The 17,806-nt window shown below is 43.8% G+C and overlaps 1 protein-coding gene across 9 annotated transcripts in view; it reads left to right on the top strand.

The window, feature by feature from the left end:
* The window catches only part of ST6GAL2 (ST6 beta-galactoside alpha-2,6-sialyltransferase 2), a 76,692-nt gene that overhangs the window by 39,753 nt on the left and 19,133 nt on the right, over nucleotides 1–17,806 (top strand). For all 9 annotated transcript variants that reach the window (XM_053384273.1, XM_053384267.1, XM_053384266.1 and 6 more), the window contains 3 exons: nucleotides 4,855–5,856; nucleotides 14,965–15,062; nucleotides 17,473–17,574. In XM_053384273.1, the coding sequence (XP_053240248.1) occupies nucleotides 4,855–5,856; nucleotides 14,965–15,062; nucleotides 17,473–17,574 (1,202 nt within the window). The remainder of the gene's footprint in view (nucleotides 1–4,854; nucleotides 5,857–14,964; nucleotides 15,063–17,472; nucleotides 17,575–17,806) is intronic.

Here is a 17,806-nt window from a genome sequence, read left to right as displayed (position 1 = left end):
CACAGTTTGGAAAGCTCTGGTGTAGACAGTAGCGAGCTGGATAGAGCAATGGCCTGACTTGCTATACTGCAGCTTCTTATCTTCCTATTCCCATTTTACAGATGGGAAGTAGAGGTTGACAATGACTTGCCCAATGAGTGCTGTATATATGGCAGATGTGTGTTCCATATCCTAACCCAACTCTCCATCACTGCACCACAGTAGTACTCTGTAAGCAAAAAATTTTCTCTTCCATTTAGAAGACTTAGCAGAATTTGTTAGAATTAATGACTAAAACTTTGTAACTGCTGGTATGTAACTTTTGGAATGATGATTTCCAGTGCTCTCGTGGCTGGAAACCTTAGAAATTTTGTCTTGGAAAGCAATTTCGTTTGTTGCTCTCAGCTGCGGTTACCTCTGTTGATGCAGAGTAATGTAGCAAGAGCAAATATTTGTATAGCAAAGAAAAGAAACCTTTATTCTAATCATGCTGAGAGCAGATATAAAATGAGTTATTGCATATGGAGTGTGAAACTTTGTAAGGGGCTATAATATCTTATTTCTAATGGCCACGTCTTGCACCCAGTCACAGAGGAACACATAACTTTCTGAGACCACAGATTTATTTATCCTGTCAAAATGTTTTAAAACTCCTCATTTTTGCTGTTTATTATGTTTCTTTAAATACGGTGTCTGGAGTCAAACACAAAATCCATCCCAAGCTATGCACACTCATTTGTGCAGGTGTGATTAATGCAGTTCGTAAAAACGCTGCTATAGGCCGTTTCTGACGTTGAATGGTTCATTCATTACCAATAACTCCTTCTCCCAGCAACCATTTCTGGTTGTAATATACCATAGAATACTCCTGCAGTCATGCACAGTTACACATGATGTCAGAGCAGAGGAACGTGCTGCTTTGAGCGGCAGTTTTTCAATTCATCTGCTCCTCTAAATTGAATGAAGTAGGCTGAGAGAAATCAGTTCCATAGGAGATCAGAAAATGGCTTAACAGTTTCTTGCTTGTACTCCCAAATTAATAGTCTCGCTGTGCCAATTCACTTGTGTTGCCTTTCAACCACGGAGTGCTTAATAACACTACTGTTAACATTTCAAATACATGTGGACAAATACCTGGTGGGTTGTGTGATAGGGGATTTTCTTTTCTATAGAGAAGTTGGGGTACAGAAGTTGGGGTAAAGGATTAGACGATAGTTCCTCTCCTTCAGACATAATTACCTGTGGCAGCTTTAGGGCAGATGGCACAGTGTCTTAAAGGCACACAGATGGCTTTAATGCCAGTATCAGGAGGAAGCCGCCCCAATGGCGTATATATACCATAATTTACATCCATGCCTGATTCTTATAGCTATTGGATCCTAATATGATTGTGTCTTTCGGTTTTTAAAACAGGAGATTATTTGTTTTGTGGTTGGTTGGCGGCTTGCTTCGGACTCCAAAATTTGGCAAATATCCAGAGACATTTGATCAAATGCAACTTGCAGTGGAATCCTAGTGATGATTGTTGGTCGCAAAATTCAGCATTTGGATTTCAGGAGCCAGGATTCCATGCTGATAATAATAACTCATGCACTTTCAAGATTTCATGTTAATGGAACAGTACTTGTGAGAGAACCGTTTACTTGGAAAGGAATTCACTTGAACCTCTTGTACCACAATGATACGTTTGCATTACTCCTATTCGTTGCAGCATAACTTTCTGGTGGATTGGTCTCATAGTTTTTTATTTGAAAATTTAGCTCATCTCCTTGGCAAGCAGAACTCTCACCCTCACATGGTGTTGCCCGCTGGCCTGCTTCCTGAAGAAGGGCTGAATCACAGATGCATGTTGAGCACTTGCAGTCCTAACCTCCTGATTTGAGTGCTGGAGGGGATTAGTAATTGACAGAGTCACCGTCAATCCTTCGCTGTTGAGGCTTTGCCAAGCCATGTGGGGAGATCCCACCTGTGGAAATCTGTGAAGTGGGGTGTGGTGGGTTTCTGCTGGCTTTCGATCTGCTGGATCCATAGCCCCAGGGATCTCCCAAAGGGCCTGATAAAATAAAGCCCACCTTCTGTGCCGGCTGTTATAACTGGCAAGGCTTCAGATGCAACAGTGGACTCACCACTCTGCTCCCAGACAGGTTAGAATTGCTGTGTCCCTCTCTCATCCTCCCATTACTCACACTGACTGTGAACTGGCCCCACTGGGGGCGGGGGGGGGGAGTCTGCGATGATATGAAACCTCTCTGTGGTTTTTGATACATGTAGATCATTATCGGATGATGCGGTCTGCAAGTGATGCACACTTACATGTGAACAGGGATTTTAGAAATCAAATAGTTTTGTACCCATTCCCCCTGAGACTGAAGGAAGCTGATGGGCAGAATCACCCCATGGGCTAGTTTTTAAGCATGAAAGCAGCCAGTTGTGGACTGGCTGAGATTGTTGGGGCAGCACCCCATTCACCCAATGGACCACCCTCCACTGGCTTGAGGGATTTGTTTTGGGTTTGCCTTGAGGTTTCTGCTATGTTAGGTTTGAGGAAAAATGACTGGTACTTTTTGGATTGTGCTTTTATAAACCAGATCCTGGTTCGTAACTGGATGCTTTTTTATAATTTTCTAAAAGTTATTTCGAAAGAAAAATTAATGCTATGTCGAATAATAACAAAAACAAAACAAAGCAGTACCGTGGGGTGAAGGTTCAATACAAATGGCAGTATCGAACTGCATAGTGCTAGCAATGTATTAGAGAACTGAGAGAGAATTATGCTGCTTGTGCATGAATGTTGGCTGCGAATCGTTCCTTTATATGGCACCAAAACGGAGTGTTGACCTTTTGTAACACTCAGTCTGTGCAAACCTGAAGCATATATCGTGTTGATTTCTAGCTTGTTTCATAATTTCTGTCTGCTTTCCCTTCTGTTCTTTCAGTTTTCTATTTTTTATCAGCTTTCTCAAATCAGTTGCTTTTAGATGATCTGCACACCTACATGAGATGGGCAAACACAGATCAGCTGTTGCATGAATATGCGCTTAAAAAGAAGGCAGAAAATTTACTTAAATGCTCTATTTTGCACTGGAGGCATTTGCCTTCTGCATGGTACAGCACCAAAACGTGTGCCCAGGCATGTGCCTCAATGTCACAGAATAACACCTTTTTAACAATCTCTTCTTCTCTTAACTTATGCAGGGATATCCAGGTGTAATTGTATCATGTAAATTTTATTTTTCTTCTAAGATCAGTTGCGTTCTCAAAAAGCAGTGGCAGAGAGTAACTCCTGGCAGTCTCTAGTTCAAAGAAAGGGTTCTAATTATATGATGGGGAAGTATTAAAAGCCACATAACAGCTGCAGTGCAGTGTGTCGTCTGCGCTTTGAAGAGAAACTTCATTTGCTTTATGCTGGAAAGGTTCTTTAATTCCTCATACCACCAGAACTTTTTCCACCTAGGTTGCAGAGTTTTCCCATCAAGTTTGAATTCCCAACACCATGGGAATGTCTGGCCACAGAATTCACAACCCCTGCTAACCCTGAGACGAACTTCCAATTGAAAAGCTGCACTATCCTTCCTCCCTTTCTCTTGAGGGAAGAAAAGGGCCTATTTAACATAACAGTGCCTAACGTAGAACATCAACTTGAACCGTCCTGACCTCATAGCTGTGTGTCTTTATATGCTTTTTCTTAGCAATGGAGAACCTTGACAATACAAAGTCCTGAAAGAGAGAAAAGGATAAAGACTCTTCTTCCACTCAGCTCCCCTCCTGTAATAAATAGGAGGCCTAGTTTAGAGACATTAAAAGTGCCTTCTGTTGCAAAACAATGGGAGTTGTGACACAGGGGCTGCAGTCAGCCACTTGAATAGGATCAAAGGAGGATGAAAGCTCCTTCAGCAGCACAGTATTTTCACTAGAGAATACCCTTTGTTTTAATGCAGGCTAAGAATCATGTGGTCGATTCTTGGGAGTCTTAAGGAAGCATGACTGCCACGCTGCCACTTATTTAGGATACCAGAATTGTCATAAAAAACCCAACTCCTAATAACAGTTAACATTTATATTCTTTTCTTTAAGTTATGTGCTTCTTTGGCATAACACTTTCAACATCCCTGAGACGTAGGATGGTTTAATCCCTAAATTGCAAATTGAGACAATGGCTTGCATAAAGCTACCTTGGTGACTGAAATTCTGGACTAAAATTTGAACCAGGGAATTTTTTTTATTCATAGCTGTGCCTATTAACCTGCTCTTGCCTTCAATCTGAAATTCAGAAAAGAACCTGCATGGGGACTGTGCTAGATATGTTAACTGTTCTGAGATATACAGTATTCTGTCTTGATGAGACTAAATTAGATTTTCTTCAGACCTGTTTTAGCCCTTGAACTCTGCCATTTGTATAACTTCTACAAATGAGTCAAAACCCCACTGTGATAAAATGTCTTAAACCTGCAGAGCACTGTGGACACATGTCTCATGTGGAATAGTAAAGATTTGCATGGTTCTTTCAGTTCCATAAATGTATGCGTAAGTGTGTGTGTGTGTATGTGTGTGTGTATACCCTTGTTTGAAAGTTTGAAGCTGATTGTCACTTGTCAATATAAATTTTAGTTCAGCAGGAGTTGATCTGGCTGTGGTTTGCAAAGCAGCATGCAAAATGTGTTTAAAGGGGGACATTATGCTGTGTTGCCCTGAAAAATTGACATTATGCCATAAATATCCTAGGTGTGATATCTATTGTTGAGGAAAACAATTTACCTACCAATAAGTTTTCCTACGTTGCATAGTTTTCGACACATTATCATTGACCTTAGAGTTGTTTGTTTCTGTCCTACCTTGAGAGACGTTCTTTGCTAATATTGAATCTTCTTATTCCAGGTTTGATGCTCCTTCACTGGGCCTTTAGCATACGGCAGAATAGGCACAGAGTTGCCATGAAACCTAACTTGAAGCAATGGAAACAACTCATGCTGTTTGGAATATTCGCGTGGGGTCTCCTGTTCCTGGTTATCTTCATCTATTTCACAGATAGCAACACGGCTGAAGCAGTTCCAAGCTCCTTCTCCTACACTGAGACTAAAAGGCTTTTGCCCATTCAAGGCAAGCAGAGAGCTATCATGGGAGCCATGCATGACCCGTCCTTCTCTGATACAGCTGATGAGAACGAGCTGCTTCTCGGCAAAGACATCTCGGGTTCACTCAAGTCAGGGACTGGGAGCATTAAAAAATGGGCTGACCTAGACGATGGCTTTGAAAGTGAAGAGGAATTTTTCCCTCCCCAATTAGGAAGAAAATCAAAAAGTGCTTTCTATCAAAGGTCTGGTGATTATTTATTTGCTGCTGGTCAGCGTCGGTCACAGAGCAGTATTCAGAGAATAGGGAGATTAGTCTCAGCAGAGGGGGCGGATCAGAAGAGCAATGCCTTGCAGGATAATTGGCTCCCTCAAAGGAAGAAAAAGAAAAGACATGCAAGACACAGGAGAGGCCAGATGTTTGAAGAGTCTAATGAATGGGATGGAGTATATTCCACAATGTCGAAATCTTTCCTCTACAGGCTTTGGAAAGGGAACGTCTCCTCTAAGATGCTTCTCCCTCGCCTACAGAAAGCAAGGAAAGGTTACCTGGATACGAATAAGCATAGGGTGCACTTCAAAGGGAAGCGAAACCTCAAGTTGACTTCAGAGCAACTCCTCTGTGAGCTCAAGGCACGTGTGGACGTCAGGACCATTGATGGCAAAGAAGCTCCCTTTTCTATCCTCGGATGGGAAAGGAGGGTCCCCAAAGTTTCTCTGAGCAAGCTGTACCCACGTGGGTTTGGTAGCTGTGCTGTCGTCATGTCCGCAGGTTCCATACTGAACTCTTCTCTAGGGGATGAAATAGGTGAGTGGAAGGATCTCGACAAAATGTGCAAAACCAGGTACATGTGGACCAGGACTGTCCATAATAACATAGAAAGAAAGAGAGCCCTGATAGGTCAGATCAAGGCCTATCAGCTTGTTCCCCTTGTTGGCCAATAGATGTCTCTTAGAAAGCTCACAAGCAGGCCAGGAGCCCAATAGCCCTCTCACACTCATTCCCCAGAAAATGGTATGCAGAGGCATACTGCCTTTGAAGCTGGGAGCCACATATAGCCAGCATGATGGACTTAAAGGTAAAGGGACCCCTGACCATTAGGTCCAGTCGTGGCTGACTCTGGGGCTGCGGCGCTCATCTCGCTTTATTAGCTGAGGGAGCCGGCGTACAGCTTCCGGGTCATGTGGCCAGCATGACTAAGCTGCTTCTGGCGAACCAGAGCAGCGCACGGAAACGCCGTTTACCTTCCCGCCAGAGTGGTGCCTATTTATCTACTTGCACTTTGACATGCTTTCGAACTGCTAGATTGGCAGGAGCAGGGGCCGAGCAACGGGAGCTCACCCCGTCGCGGGGATTCGAACCGCCGACCTTCTGATCGGCAAGCCCTAGGCTCTGTGGTTTAACCCACAGCACCACCCGCGTCCCTGTGATGGACTTAATCCCCCATTAATTTGACCACCAACCTTTTCAAGTCACCTGAGCTAGTGACCATCAGTGCATCTTATGGCAGTGTATTCTGTAAATTAACTAGATTGTGTACTTGGCATTTCAAGAAGATGTTAGTAAAATCCTTCACCAAAGGCTCCTGAGTGAGCTTAGCAGTCATGGGATAAGAAGACAGGTTCTCTTATGGATCTGTAACTGGAAGAGGAAGCAGAGAGTAGGAATAAATGGGCAATTCTCGTACTGGAGGGGTATAAGAAATGGGACTTTCCCAAGGCTGTGCTCTTTAACTTGTTCCAAAACGACATGGAGTTAGGGCTCAGCAGTGAGGTGGCCAAATTTGCAGAGTATTAGGAGGGAGCAGGCATTAAAATAAAACGACAAACAGGGTTCATTGTGAGCAAGTGTAAAATAATGCAAAAAATTCTAAATCTGCTGTGCTGATCATACTATACCTAGATAGGATTAGGGCCACTTAGTGCTTGAAGGCAGGAACTTCAGTTGCTTTTAGCTGGTGGTATTTTTTACATTTACGCATGTGGGATCTGAACTGGTGTTGACTGTCCAGGAACGAGACTTTTGGGTTGCAACAGATAACTCAATGAAAATGTCTGTGTTGATGTGTGTGGCATCTGTGGAAAGAATAAGTTTTCATGTTACAGATTGGGAAAAGCATTAAAAATTAATCTGCCCCATCATAATGCTGTTAGATAAATCTGTGGCATGGCCGCACTTGGAATGCTTCATACAGTTCTGGTTGCCACACCTCAAAAGCATATTGTAGAGCTAGGAAAAGTACAGAGAAGGACAACCCAATTGATCAAGGGTTTGAGCAACTAGTGATGTTGGTTTTTAGAAATTTGCGTATGTAAATTAGAGTGATTTGCATAAGGAAATGTTCTGATGCCCTACAGAATAATCTAATTTAGCACTTTTATTTTACTTGTATTCAATAGACAAAATCAAAACTGCCAAACTTGCCTAATGATTTATTTGCAGTTAGCATCTATTCATCGTTACTTTAAGAAATGGAAAAATTTCCACAGATTTTTAGTTTATTTTTTATCTAGAAAATGTCCCTTTCCATCTCATTGGTAGAACCTTTCCCCATATGAAACCTTTACAATATTTGAGACTTTTTAGTTTAGAAGTGGTAAGGGTGGACTGATAGAGATATAAAAAGTTATGCTGAGAGTGTGGATAGAGATAGGTTTTTTCTCTCACACACCCATCATACTAAATCCCAGGGGTCATCAAATAAAGATGAAGCCAATCTCATTGGTGTGATTTAAATTGAGTGTGACGCTGCAGTATATTGGTCAGAAAGCCGCAGTTCCATAAAGAAGGTAAAGGTAAAGGACCCCTGGATTGTTAAGTCCAGTTGAATTCTCTTGAACTGCTAGGTTGGCAGGGACAAAGCAACGGGAGCTTACCCTGTTGCACGGATTCGAACTGCCAACCTTGCGATCGGCAAGCTTAAGAGGCTCAGTGGTTTAGACCACTGCGCCATTCATGTCCCTATGCAACAGACACTGCTGTGTGAAATGAAGGTTAGAAAATGTAACAGGAGAGCTAGCTTTATAGTCAGGAAAACGCACATAATAAACGCCATATCGGAATGCACCCCTAATCAACACACCTGTGTTCTGTCCTGAGTGTGATCTGTTAGATGTAGACTGTGGCTAAGGAGGAAAAGGGAAGAAATGTTTTGTCACTTCAGTTCCTCAACACCAAAACAATGTTCTTCCCACAGATTCTTTAAAATGAACTCTGGGTTAATCCTCTAGAGCCATTCATATTTTCATATCCAGATAGGTTCCCCTTTAAATCTCTTATGATGAACTACTGTACTCTCATTATCCAACTACTTTAATAGGCTTCCTGCTCAGAACATGTGCCAAAGCTGTCCTGGTAGCTTCCAGTCAGGATAGCTTCCAGTTTCAAAAGATAATCCCACTAGTTTGAAAACCTACGAGGTGTGAGAACTCCACAGGTTCTCTCCCCTGCCTTTTCCTCACAGATAATGAAGCAAAATATTTCCTTTTTCTAGTTTGTGTTTTAAAGTGCAGTTGTCCGTCTTCCGCTTTCTACCAAACTGCGAGTTCAGTATTGAAGAAGCTGTTTTATTTGTTTGTTTTAAGGGTTTTTGGAAGGCATGTTGACCTTTACCTTGCGAAAAGGCCGAGATGCCTCCGAATCAGTGACCTTTTGACACCACAAGAAGTAACATGTTGGCTCCCATATACCCAGTTTTAGGGGTCACTCAGTGTGCCCTAATTGTAGTTGTGGAACTCTCCAGTTGCCCACCCACAGTACTTCCAGGTCACCTCTCCCTCTCCCTAGTTGACCTAGTTTTGCTTACTAAGAAAATAATGTTCCTCTAGGTGACCTTCTTGTTGAGTATTCATCATTTGCTTGCACAAAGCTTTTTCAAAGGTTAAACAACGCCTGCTCTTTCTTGATAATTTATTCTGATTTGCATGCAAAGAGGTTATAAGTATTCCCACCAATTGGTCATTTATTGCACTGTTTTTAATAATTCTTCCCATCGTGTTCCCAACAGCAAAAAGCCAATTTACTGTTGTTGTTGTTGTTGTTGTTGTTGTTTGTTTAAAAAAATGTGTTGTTGTTTTTTGGAGTGCCGGAGCACTTTAATTGCACAAATTTAATTTTCCAGCTGAATCCCTCCTGCAAAATATTGACAATCTGGAGGCAACCTTGTTACATTTTAAACGCTTATTTGCATGCACAACCAGAGTAAATGACAGATTCCCTCTTCCCACCTTTTCATTGCAAGCTTGCATGTGGAACAGTGAGTCATACGTAGCCATGCTAATGATTGAGAGGTATGGCGCCTCAGGGTGATGCCTAGTCTTGATTGATTGATTTAACCCAGAATAAAAGAGCGTGATACAAAGTGTTTATCCTGGGCTCGTTCTTGTGTCCTACTGCTCCTATTTCACTAAATCCCATCAGCAACATTCTGCCCCAGCCCCGTTCTCTTAACACAGATGCGTATATTAACAATGGACTTCCCCTCTCTTCATGTAGGAGCCTGGATCTGTTGCTAGGGGGATTCTGGAGGGAGGGAGAGCCTATTGCAGTGAGATGCTCCACAACGACTGCCCTGCCGCATTTGCCATAAGCTAAACGGGTGTAAATGTGAAGCCGTCATGACTCTGCCCACAATTTATAAGGCATTATGAGAATGCGTGCTGTCATGTTCACCTCATGGCAGCCTGACTTTTGTTCTGCTTTCTTGTTCTGTTCTAGGAAAGCCTCGGCTTTCGTTCGTTCAACAAAAGAAATATTTGTGGTTATTATCAACCTCACCCCCCTCCCACATCAAGATGCGTTTTAAAAATTCCAGAGACTTAATGTGTCACTCAGTACCCTCTCTTAATGCTTCGTTTATGTGCCTCCAGGTTGTTGTTGATGATCGCAGTAGTAGTAGTAGTAGTAATAATATTATGTAGTATTTATGTGGTATATTTCAATAGCTCAAAGCACATTTTTCTTGCACATTCACCTCAGCAGTCTCGGGTTATAGTGTTTGGCTGTAATTCCTCTGAGGGAATCACAAGGCACACAGCACCTGTTTCTTCCACCCCAGCTCCCTCTTGCCACTCTTCTGTTTCTTTCATAGACTTGCCACTCTTTCCCTTCCTTTGCTGACCCTGGTGATGATCCCTGAGGGACTTCCTACTTTGGGGAGTGAGCTGCTGTCACTGCCACCCTAGCCATTGGGGATAGAGAGCAGCAGAACGGGGTGGGGTGGGGTGGGGGGGGAGACCAGCTCTTCTCGTCCCACCTGCACACAAGCTTCCTTTAATTCTTCTTATGTTCTTATTTATTGAATCGTCTGTTTCACTCAGTCTGAAATAAGACACCCTGCTCTACACCTGAGGGTGTTCTTTCCCTGGCATTGAACTCTGATAAAGCCTCCTGCTGGTCTAATTGGAGAACGCAGAGGGGGATTTGAGCTAGCCTACTGTACAAAGTAGGTGTGGGTTAAACCACAGAGCCTAGGACTTGCCGATCAGAAGGTCGGCGGTTCGAATCCGCGCGATGGGGTGAGCTTCGTTGCTCGGTCCCTGCTCCTGCCAACCTAGCAGTTCGAAAGCATGTCAAAGTGCAAGTAGATAAATAGGTACCGCTCCGGTGGGAAGGTAAACGGCATTTCCATGCACTGCTCTGGTTCACCAGAAGTGGCTTAGTCATGCTGGCCACATGACCTTGAAGCTGTGCGCCGGCTCCCTCGGCCAAAAAAGTGAGATGAGCGCCGCAACCCCAGAGTCGGTCACGACTGGACCTAATGGTCAGGGGTCCCTTCACCTTACTGTACAAAGTTAGCATTTGCATTTGTTGCTCCACCCACTTTCACCTTTGGCTCCACCCACCCGTTATCTGGCCCTTGGAAGATTTTCCAGTAGGAAACGTGGCCCTCAGGCTGCAAAAGTGCCTCACCCTTGACTGAAGCCTGTTAGTTAACTATGAAGTTGTTGTGCATTGTGCAGGAAGGGTCATAGGTGTAAACCCCCAGAGTATCTAGGGCATCTGAACTGCTGGCAGTGGGAAACACCAGGATGATCTGGAATTATTGGGGGTGCAGTGGTACCTCTACTTATGAGCACCTCTGGTTATGTATCTTTCGGGATACGCACGCGGCAAACCCGGAAGTATTTTTCTGGGTTTCGCCACATGCGCAGAAGCGCTCTACTGCGCTGTGCACATGCGCAGAACAAGCACCTCTGGTTGCGAAAACCTCAGGATCCGACCATAGCTCCCGTCCGCAACTGGAGGTACCACTGTATTTTCACACCTGAATGTCATTTAAAAAAACAAAAATCTGAAAGTGGATTCCCTCATCCTGCACTTGGAGGTCGAAAAACAGAATGCAAACTATGCCTGTAGTAGTGGCCAGACTCTTATCAGTGGAAAGAAGATAAAAGTCTGGGGTTATCAGACAATGCCATTTGGTAAGAATAAGTCCTGCTTTAATACTTCCTTCACTGGTTGATAGTGACTGTTCTGCAGTGCGACACTCTCAGGAAGCATGATCATAGATCCGGGATCCAAGGATTGTAACATGAAGCAGTAATATGGGCTCACGGTGGGCAGGGGTCAACTGATGATGGGTCCTTGAGATCTTCAAATGAACACAGCCTGGTTAACTAGCAGGGCAGAGCAAACCAAGACATGACAAGTCTTGGATCTCCAGATGTACCAGTAGACTTTGGGCGCCCCCTTCTGTTTTTGTGCTAGAAATGTGATATTTAGGTTTTACTTCTGAGCGTTGAAAGTGTGGTTTTTTACAAAAAGGGATATATGCAGCAGGCTTGAATACTTTTTCTGAGAGTCCAGATGCTTTTATAGTGAGCTGTTTTAAGCAGAATAGCATTGTTGTTTTTTTACGATACAATTCTAGGACATGGTGTTCTTGTAACCTGAGGTGGTTTTCCAGGACCGTTTCTCAAACGTCCGTATCATAAATCTGAAACGGAATGTAATACTAAACTTAAGAGTAATGCCATTTTATACAGGGTTGTGGGGTTTTTTTAACTGTAGATGTAACATCTGCTAGCACTTGGACTGCAGGAAACTTTGGATTTGTTGTGGCTATTCACAGCTTAGAGTTTTCTAACAACATTGCTTCTAAAGTAGAAGTTATCAAATTGCAAATGTGCTAAAGGAAGAAAAGTAGGCTGGTGACCAGAATTAGAAATTCAGATATATAAGCTATGTACCAAATGGCTCCTTAAACCAGGGTTACAGTCGCCTAAACAGAATGCCTAGTTGCCATTTTAGGACCAGATGGCTGAAAAGTCGTATTTTTCAATATAACTTTTTGGTTCCTGAAATTCATTCTGATTGGATAGAATTCTACAGGATGTGTTGCTAGTGTGTGAAAACTGGCAAGATCCAAGGATCCCCAAGCATGCACTTCCAGATGGTGGAGACGTCAAGTGCCCATCGTGGCACCTAGGAATCATCACTTGGTTGCAAGTGGCCGATAGCCAGCGCCTGGCGAATATCAAACGCTGCTGGAAACCAATTTGCAAGTAGATATTACCATTTATTGTCCTTGCAAGCATGGCACTGTTATGTGTCACAGTAGAGGAGGGGCAAGGAACTGGACCTGACCAACAGAATACATTGTTATTCCCCCCATCCTAGAACCAAGTTTGACAGTTGAGTGGGACTGCAGCACCTACCAATCACATGATGTTACAGTAACATTAGGTGACATGTTTTTGCCCACGAGGTTTGAAATCAAACAGCAGACAAAGTCACAGCCTGCAAAATGACAGCAGTCAGCTGATGGTTGGGTCTTGTGAATCACTATGCACAGGGCTTTTGAAGACCCAGCCATAAACTGATGGTCGGTGTCTGGCCAAACCTCTTTTACCTGGTCCACACATGACATCAAGTGTAGGGCAGGTGAGCTTGTCTAAAATGGCCTGCAGTCAAGAGTTTTTTCCCCATTGTTGTAGCAGAGCAATATTCTGTTTGCATTCACCGCTAATCTTCAGATACTATTATTTAGAGTGCAAGACTTTGCATGTCTAGTCAGCTGTAGGTCCATTTTTTTCCGGTGGGACTTACATAGAATTCCACCCAGAGATTGCACTTGTAAAATAAAAAAATCTTTTAAGAAATCGGCCCCATTGAATGCAGCAAGAAGCTGCTCTTCATCTGTGGTTACAGCTTGCACTTCTGCAACTCAGTAGGTGGGCAAGGGAGAAGCATAGCCAGTGAGAAGGACCACAGACTCAGGCTGTGAATGAAAGAAATTAAACACTTTATTGATATATAATGAATGGGAAGCAATTGATGTGCTCAAAGCAATTTGCAAAACACAGCAATTCAAAACAGAAGAATTCCAGGCAATTCAAATAAGAAAAAAGAATGTGGAGTGATTGACAAAGCAAGTACTAATTAAGCAATTAGTAATAAAGCGATTTCAAACATACTGATTTCTAGACCCCTTCCTTATTTTAACTCCCATCTACCGTATTTTTCGCCCTATAGGACGCACTTTTCCCCTCCAAAAATGAAGGGGAAATGTGGGTGCGTCCTATGGGGCGAATACAGGCTTCAGGAAGCTCTGCGCAACTCTCCGGAGCCCGGTGCCAAGCCGTGCCGGCCTCCGGAAGGTTGCGCAGAGCTGCCTGCCCCCCGGGCTCCGCGCAGCTCTGCGCGACCCTCCGGAGCCCGGTGCCAAGCCACGCCGGCCTCCAGAGGGTTGCGCAGAGCTGCCTGCATTTCGAAGCCTCTTCAGCGCGCTCGGGCTTCGCACAGCTGTCCGCAAGCCTGGGGAGACCGGCGCGGCTCCCTAGGCTTGCGGATAGCAGGCTGTTCTGGGGACTGGGGTCAGGGGAAGCTCGGGCTTCCCCCGCGCCAGCCCCGTGCCTGGGGGGGGAAATAATTTTTTTTCTTTATTTCCCCCCAAAAAAACTAGGTGCGTCCTATAGGGCGGTGCGTCCTATGGGGCGAAAAATACGGTAATTTGATTCCAGAACACCATAGCGTTTCCCCATAGCCCCCAATCCAGAGTGGTGTGTCTAAGGATCTTTCCAACAGGGTCAAGCAAAACACACAAAAAATGTGGGGAGATGAAACAACCCACGGGAGTCCAGCAAGATTGGAATGAACATTTGGAAAAGAGCAAATCTAGGGTAAAACAGAACCCCAGTAAAAACTGGACTGCTCCTACAACTACTGCAGCCATAAAGGAACCCTGCAAGAGCAATTGGGGGCGTAAAAGAGCTTCATTTTTCATCCACCAAACATTTTTCCTTGTAATTATCAGAGAGGGAACCAGACCTCTGCATCAGTTTGGAACTGAGTCCAAAGATGGAAATCCTCTGCCTTCTGTACAGGCTCAGGATTCTCCAGAAAAAATTAGAGAAATGCTTGCTGTAGGCTTCTTGTGCTGTGCCAACCTGCTTGATGTGGTCAGCACTGCACTTAAATTTTCAAATCCATTTTTTTAAAACAATCACCACCACCACCACAAAAGCAGCAGAAACTTGCCCCCACTCCTCAGTTTTCATGAGAATATTTTATGGAAAGTGGTTTAGGGGAGAGGGGGTTTCATCCCAGTGTAAATAACAGCAAACCTCTCTCTCAAAAAAAACACACCAAAAAAACCCCAAGCATATTTTGACTCCTTCACCTACTGTGTTCCTCACATATTCATTCCTTGTCCAAGTGCCAAGATACCACACAGGAAATCAGTTCTCAGCAGAAGTTGCTCACAGCTTGCTTGCGAAGAGCCTGGGTTTCTTGTCACTGATGCTACTCATTTTATTCCCTCACTTGCTCCCTTCATGTGTGCTGACTACAGTGGTTCTTGGAGCCCAGCAGGAAGGGGTCGATGCTTACTTCCAAGTAAACATGCAGATGATTGTACTACACAATGACTCTTGTCGGTTACTCACCTGAATGTCCTTTCCTCTGACTTTATAGACTCCCACGATGCCGTCTTGCGATTCAACTCTGCTCCAACAAACGGATATGAAAAAGATGTTGGAAATAAAACAACCATGCGCATCATTAATTCCCAAGTAAGGCACTTGAACACCTGCATACTTGTATTGTTTTCCGTATGTCGCAACTCCTCCTAGAACTGAACCAGAAATCCTGGGGAATTCTGCTTTGATTTTAAATAGCAGGCTCCAGCTTTCATCATTGCTGGGAACTGTTAACGTGGCCAGCAGTGCTTCCTAAAGATTACATACCAAGGGGAGGAGAGAGGTGATGGATTAGGTGCTATAACTCCTTATCTTTTGTCCCTCTCCCTTGCCTCCAGAGGGTTCCCAAACTGTGGTCCATCGGGTACCAGTGGCCCACAAGATTTTTATTCAGGTGGTTGCTGGTGTGTTTGGATTTGTAGTTTTAGACAGAGTATCCATTGTATTAGGGACGCGGGTGGCGCTGTGGGTTAAACCACAGAGCCTAAGACTTGCCGATCAGAAAGTCGACGGTTCGAATCCCTGCGAGGGGGTGAGCTCCTGTTGCTCAGTCCCTGCTCCTGCCAACCTAGCAGTTCGAAAGCACGTCAAAGTGCAAGTAGATAAATAGGTACCACTCCGGTGGGAAGGTAAATGGCGTTTCCGTTTGCTGCTCTGGTTCTCCAGAAGCGGCTTAGTCATGCTGGCCACATGACCCGGAAGCTGTACGCCGGCTCCCTCAGCCAATAAAGCGAGATGAGTGCCACAACCCCAGAGTCGGTCACGACTGGACCTAATGGTCAGGGGTCCCTTTACCTTTACCTTTATCCATCATATTAAATATTTTCATTGATTTTTATTTTCACTTTCATTGTTTCTTCTATTATATTTCATTTTATTGTGTTGCAGTGTGAATTATATGGGGTTCAAATAGCAATACAATAAACCACACTGGATAAGAAATAAAAGAAGCAATAAAAGTACAATGAGATATCATACAGTATCTTGCTAGTTCTGCTGGCAGTGCATGAGACGCTTCATCTCAGGGTGGCCGTGGGTTTGAGCCCCACGTTGGGCAAAAGATTCTTTCCTTGCAGGGGGGTTGGAGGACTCAATGACCCTCGTGATCCAACTCTATGATCCTGTTATTGCAATTGCTACAACAGGGAGACAAATCATTAAGTGGTCCGCCAAGACCCTTGCTCAAGTGGCCTGTTGAGAAAAACGTTTGCAAACTCTTGGTCTAAGCCTCTCCTAATTCTTTTTTTGTAGTTTTATACGCAACAATATTTATTTATTAGGCTTCTTACTCGCCCTTCCCAGGGCAGGTCACAGCTACCTAAAAATGCAACATTAATATAAGCTGAAACAGTCTTCAATCTACAAAAGAACTGCAGTAATGTTGCACAGTTATGGTGATAACATGTTCAACTGAGGTGGTTAATAGTGCAAAACAACAACAACAAATAAGCAAGGCGTGGGAGGTGGAAACAATATAGATGCGGTGTTTGACAAAGTTGCATGACTATACTGAAGGAAACAAACACACACACACACACACACAAACAACCTGTCCATCTATATACATGTATATACAGTGGTACCTCGGTTGTCAAACGTAATCTGTTCCGGAAGATCGTTCGACTTCCGAAAATTTTGACAACCGAGGCACAAAGGGCTTGCTGCAAAGTCAATGGAGAAAATTGGAAAAAAAACTGCAGCGGACGCCGGTTAACTTGAGGCAATTACTTCCGGTTTTTCGGCGTTCAAAAACCGAAATGTTCAGCTTCCGAGATGCTCAAAAACTGAGGTAGCACTCTGTGTGTGTGTGTGTGTGTGTGTGTGTGTGTGTGTGTGTGTGTATTATGGATAGATATGCAGTGCCCTCTTGTGGTGGACACATTGTATGTTTACTTTTCAAAATGAAGGTTTATTTGTAAGGACAGTATTTTGATTTTTCGTTTCCTTATCTCTGAATTGATAATAGCAACCTGTGTCTCACAGTCCGTCAATCCAATAATTCTTTTACGTGGGGTGGGTGCATGATGTGCACAGCAAAACATATGTTCCATGCCTACCGCTCTATGTCATCACGAAAGGATAGCCAGAGACATTTGGGCAAATTTAACAAAAACCACCTGGACAGAAATTGCTTTCCTCTTCTCTTCTCCTGCCCCCCTCAGCAATATATCACAGCTTCGATAGCCTACATATCGTAGGGGTATTTAAAATGAGTGCCGTCGTTTCATCCTCTTTCTTTGCTCTTCAAAATATGGCAACCCTACACTGCAGGGATGGAGAATTTTAGACCCAGGGCTGATTGTGGCCCTCTAGGCTCCTCTGTCCAGTCTTCAGAACTTTCCCCAAGTTATACCCCATACCCCCCCCCAAAAAGGCTGAGGGTTTTTTTAAGGGGGAGTAGTATATTGAGAGGTAATGCCATCCCTTGATCTTACGATGATGTTTCATAATCATTTGGAAAAGTTTTGAATACGTGTGTTTGTGTGTGTTTTGTATTTTGCAGATTCTTACCAATCCTAAGCACCAGTTCACTGACAACCCCTTATATAAAGATGTTACTCTAGTCGCTTGGGATCCTGCACCCTATTCTGCAGATCTGACTGTGGTAAGTCAGCAGCCAGGATGAGTTCAGCACCCGCTGCAACCTCCTCATTTAAAAGCAACTAGGTTCAACAATGCCCTTTTTCAAACTGTGAGAGTGTTTCCAGGTCACTGATTTCCCATCGCAGGAAGCCTAAAACTAGGAAGTACTACAGAGGAGAGGCTGCTGTGCTACTGTTTAGCGCTGCTCTCACCGACTTGGGCCAGCACAATAAATCTAAAAATGGTTTTGCTTC

This window comes from Podarcis raffonei, chromosome 4 (genome assembly GCF_027172205.1).
Source record: "Podarcis raffonei isolate rPodRaf1 chromosome 4, rPodRaf1.pri, whole genome shotgun sequence".
NCBI classification, from domain to species: Eukaryota; Metazoa; Chordata; class Lepidosauria; order Squamata; family Lacertidae; genus Podarcis; species Podarcis raffonei.
Note: the sequence above shows the minus strand (reverse complement) of the source record. Positions and strands in the feature narration are given on the sequence as shown.